The following is a 3,955-nucleotide window of genomic DNA, read 5'->3' as shown; positions in this document are numbered from 1 at the left end:
ATTTGCCTCCTCTCCTCCCTCTTTATACACTCCTTTTTTACCTCTCCCTTCTCACCTGCTCTGTTATTCAGGGAAGGTCACCATCCAGGGATCCTCCTGCTACAGGAACATGACCTCCATGAGCTTCTGCTGGACTTAATGTGCCGCTTTGCCCCCCAGCAGCTCCTGAGCTTCCTCCAGACCTCCCAGCACTACAGACTGGAGGAGGCCATACAAGTACTGTCTACTAAACTGTGATTATGTGCATTATGTGGGTTAGGACCAGTGTGTTAAAATTAAGTGGCATTCTCGCAATTAAAGTTGGCATGATTGCAAGCGCGCGAGCTTACCTCAGATAAATGTAGTGAAGTAAAAAGTACAATATGGCCTACACAGCAGTACTTGTAGGCACTGTCTGAAAACAGCTTTATTGATTAAAATAGCAACTAGAAACACATGATCTACTGTACAAATGTGATGATACTGTACCAGATGGCATGTGTCTGACAGTCTTTCTTTCTCTCTAGATAACAGAGAAGTACCACCACAATGAGGCTACAGCCTACCTGCTAGAAAAGAAGGGAGACGTTCAAGGAGCTTTTGCTGTCTTGTTAGAGGTATCTACAAAACAACCAGGAAGTACTGCTTATTAATAAACTAATTATTCAGCATTTTTCCATCTTGCACATGAATTTAATTTAAATACTGGTCTACAATACTAGTGCCACAAACTACTTAAATACCTAAATGTACTTACTTTACACCACTGCTGCTGTTATCATCACACATTTTCTTTTATAATCTCTCTGAAGACACTGAAGGACAAGCTGAGTCTCCTCACTGCTGAGAGTGATAGAGTCGAAGGAGGGAAAGGAAGACAGGATGAGGAGGAGGGAGGTGACGAAGCAACGCTGACAGGAGTGAAGGACTCACTGAATGAAATCATTGTCTTGTGTCATCGAAGCTCCCAGAACCTCTACCAGCAACAAAGAGAGGTACTGTCAGCCTGTCTGTGTGTACACTGACCTTGTAGGGACCAGTAGTCTTCATGGGGACCAAAGACCAGGTTGGTTAGGGTAGGGGTAGGGTGGGAGTTGAGGTTAGGGTAAGGAGTTGGGGTTAGGTTGTCCATAATGAATGTACTAACGTTTAAGTTTCAAGTCCTATACCAGTGATAATGCACATGTTCGCAAATATTTTGTTTATTTACAGAAGGGATAATGCAAATTAATAAATACGAGTCTTAGAAAATGGCTAGAATTATTGTATTGTTTTTTTGTTTTTCAGGTTCATACATTTATGTGGGGGCTCTAATAGAATTACTTTACAAACAAACATTTTTCTCACACTGTACATTGCTGCTTCTAATTTAGACACTGATTTGTCATCTTGTTTTGGGTGAACATCAAAATACGAGTTTGGAAGGGAATCCACTGGTCTGTTTAAACAGATCATTGCTGTACAATGGCCCAAAGTGGATCTGGGGAATTAAGTCACTGGGAAGCATTAACTTAAGCTGATTCAGGAAATGAAGGGAAATAAATTGATTTGTGACACACTTGTTATATAACTTACTTTCTTATCTTTGGCTTGAGGAAAAGCTATCAAGTGAAAAGGCTCAAGTCCAAGAGAAGTCCGAAGTCATTCGTGTTTAACGGCAACATGTAAAAGATGGATTGCCACTTCTTTCCACTATACAAAAATGAATCCAAAATATTTGGTGCCGCGGTATTGAAGTCCCGCCCATACGCCTGGCTGAATCAATCACGAGCAGGGCTCTGCTGTCAATCATGACGAGAAACACACTTTTTATACCTTCTGTAACTAATTAAAACCGAACTAAGCAGAAAAATTAACACTTGAACATACACCAGCGTGGTAAGAACTGCCGCAAATGACGGAAACCATCTTTGGGGAAAATGTATTTGACGTGTACTTTAATACTTTAGTTGGACTTTAGCAGTGGGCTTTATGACCTATACTGCAGTCAGCCACCAGGGGGAGATAGAGATGTTTTGGCTTCACTTTTGGTGAGCTGTCATACCATCCATTGTCATATATGTTGATGGTGTAAAATTCCAAGTCTTGTTTGATTCGGTCAAGTTGAGTCTAGAGTCATCAAATTTGTGACTGGAGTGCATACATCAGGCAGACACTGTGTGCCTGCTCAATCATTGGTTTTTCTGTCTCCCAGGTGCTGTGGTTTCCTCTGCTGGAGACCATGATGGCTTCTCAAAAACTAGTGAAGGGGCTCAATGCCAAACACACATTTGAAGGTAATCACACACACGCTGTTGTTTGTATTTCCACACGTGAAGTTTTGTGTTATGAAAATGATGACAGTGCTGCTCTGCTGGACAACACTGCAAAGCAATACACCTCTTCACTTCGTTGTCTGTGTTGTGATTTTATTTTAAATTGGCAGCACACAATCATGTCAGAATTCCTTTAGTTGTAGTGCAGTTTTAAGTGTGTCCATAAACCATTTTGTCATGATAATGCTTTATTATTTCTTCACCACCTACAGTATGACAAGCCTCTGATGAGAATCGAATCATGTGCTGTTTAAGATTATATGTTTGTGTATGTCTCAGTGCTGAAGGAGCTGACCATGAAGGTTCTCAACTGTATGAGCACCTTTATTTCTCTTCCTGCCATTATCCAGCGAATACTGCAGGTGTGTATGTGTGTTCTTCCCTACTTTAAGTGATTCTTCTGAGTAACAGTCACTGTCTGTGGACCTGGAGCTTGTGTCTGCTTAGATTCCTCTTGGTTGCAGTAGTACAGAGATTTTAAATAAAGTCTAAAAACATCTATAATGCAATATCTGTTGCCCATCCACATGTATTGTGCATTCAAGACAGTCACTGTTCCACCAACTAAATACACTAGTTTGGTGTTGTGCTCCTTCCTTGCAGCCCTAAAGTTTATGTATTGTGCAAAGATTATGCTATTTGAAACATACCACACACCACAGGGTGTCCACAGAGTCTGAAAAAGTCCTAAATCTAACCTGTTGCAACCTGCAGAAATTACACCTCTCGAGTGGTTTGACAAGAGTCCTGTGGACATTTAATGCTTCTTTTCCACCATGAAAACCATTACATGCCACTGACATGAATTCCTGAGGTTTTTTTTAAAGTAGCACAGTACACAGTAGCCCAAATCCCCCAAATAAGATAGTAGGTTACTTTATACAGAACATCTGAGAGGGTATTATGGCATTAAATCCTCAGTCAGTCAACACGGGGAAGAGAGAAGCTATTGACATGGTAATTAACTAATAACAAGTTTGTTAGTAGACAGTTAAACACAGTGGTTGTTTCCCCAGTCAGACTTAACTGATAAAGTAGCACAAAACAGAAGTACAGTTGGTTTAAATAACAAAAGTTAGGACCATCATCTTAAAATGTGTGTTAATTATGATGTATTGTACTGTATTGTAGTGTATTATACTATATCATAGTGTATCATACTTTATAGTACTGTATACGGTATGCGGCTGTGGCGCAGAGGCAGAGCGGGTTCATTCCCTAGGTTGTTGGTTCGATCCCGGTCCTCGTGCCACATGTCGAGAATAGTCCAATTGAGCAAGATACCTGACACCCAAATTGCTCCTAGATGCCGTGCCGTCCGGTGTGAGTGAATGTGTATGAATTAGACGTTAGTGGTCTGTTCGATGGACTTTTGCCATGACTGGAGTGAAAATGTGTTGTGAAAGGGTAAATGTGGCACGTAGTGTAAAAGCGCGTTGAGCGGGTCCGGTCGAAGACTAAGCAAAACAAGGCGCAACTATATCAGTTATCAGACCAATATTACCATAGTTTTAATATTTAACCTGATGACATGTGATGCTGTGCCTGTCAGGACCCAGTCTATGGGAAAGGAAAGCTGGCAGAGATTCAAGGCCTCATTCTGGGTATGCTGGACACTTTTAACTATGAACAGGTAAAGCACTTGTGTGTGTGTGTGTGTG

The 3,955-nt window shown here is 41.1% G+C and overlaps 1 protein-coding gene across 1 annotated transcript in view; it reads left to right on the top strand.

Annotated features, from left to right (window-relative positions):
• vps8 (VPS8 subunit of CORVET complex) overlaps window positions 1–3,955 on the top strand; it is a gene marked incomplete at its 5' end in the record, with an annotated part of 28,625 nt that overhangs the window by 20,358 nt on the left and 4,312 nt on the right. Inside the window, 6 exon segments of the mRNA XM_035663250.1 lie at window positions 72–216; window positions 507–596; window positions 792–974; window positions 2,174–2,255; window positions 2,574–2,656; window positions 3,847–3,927. Of these exon segments, the coding sequence (XP_035519143.1) occupies window positions 72–216; window positions 507–596; window positions 792–974; window positions 2,174–2,255; window positions 2,574–2,656; window positions 3,847–3,927 (664 nt within the window).

This window comes from Morone saxatilis, unplaced genomic scaffold, assembly GCF_004916995.1.
Source record: "Morone saxatilis isolate NCDOM2014 unplaced genomic scaffold, NCSU_SB_2.0 Contig19, whole genome shotgun sequence".
Lineage (NCBI taxonomy): Eukaryota > Metazoa > Chordata > Actinopteri > Moronidae > Morone > Morone saxatilis.
This window is presented reverse-complemented; position numbering and strand designations above follow the sequence as displayed.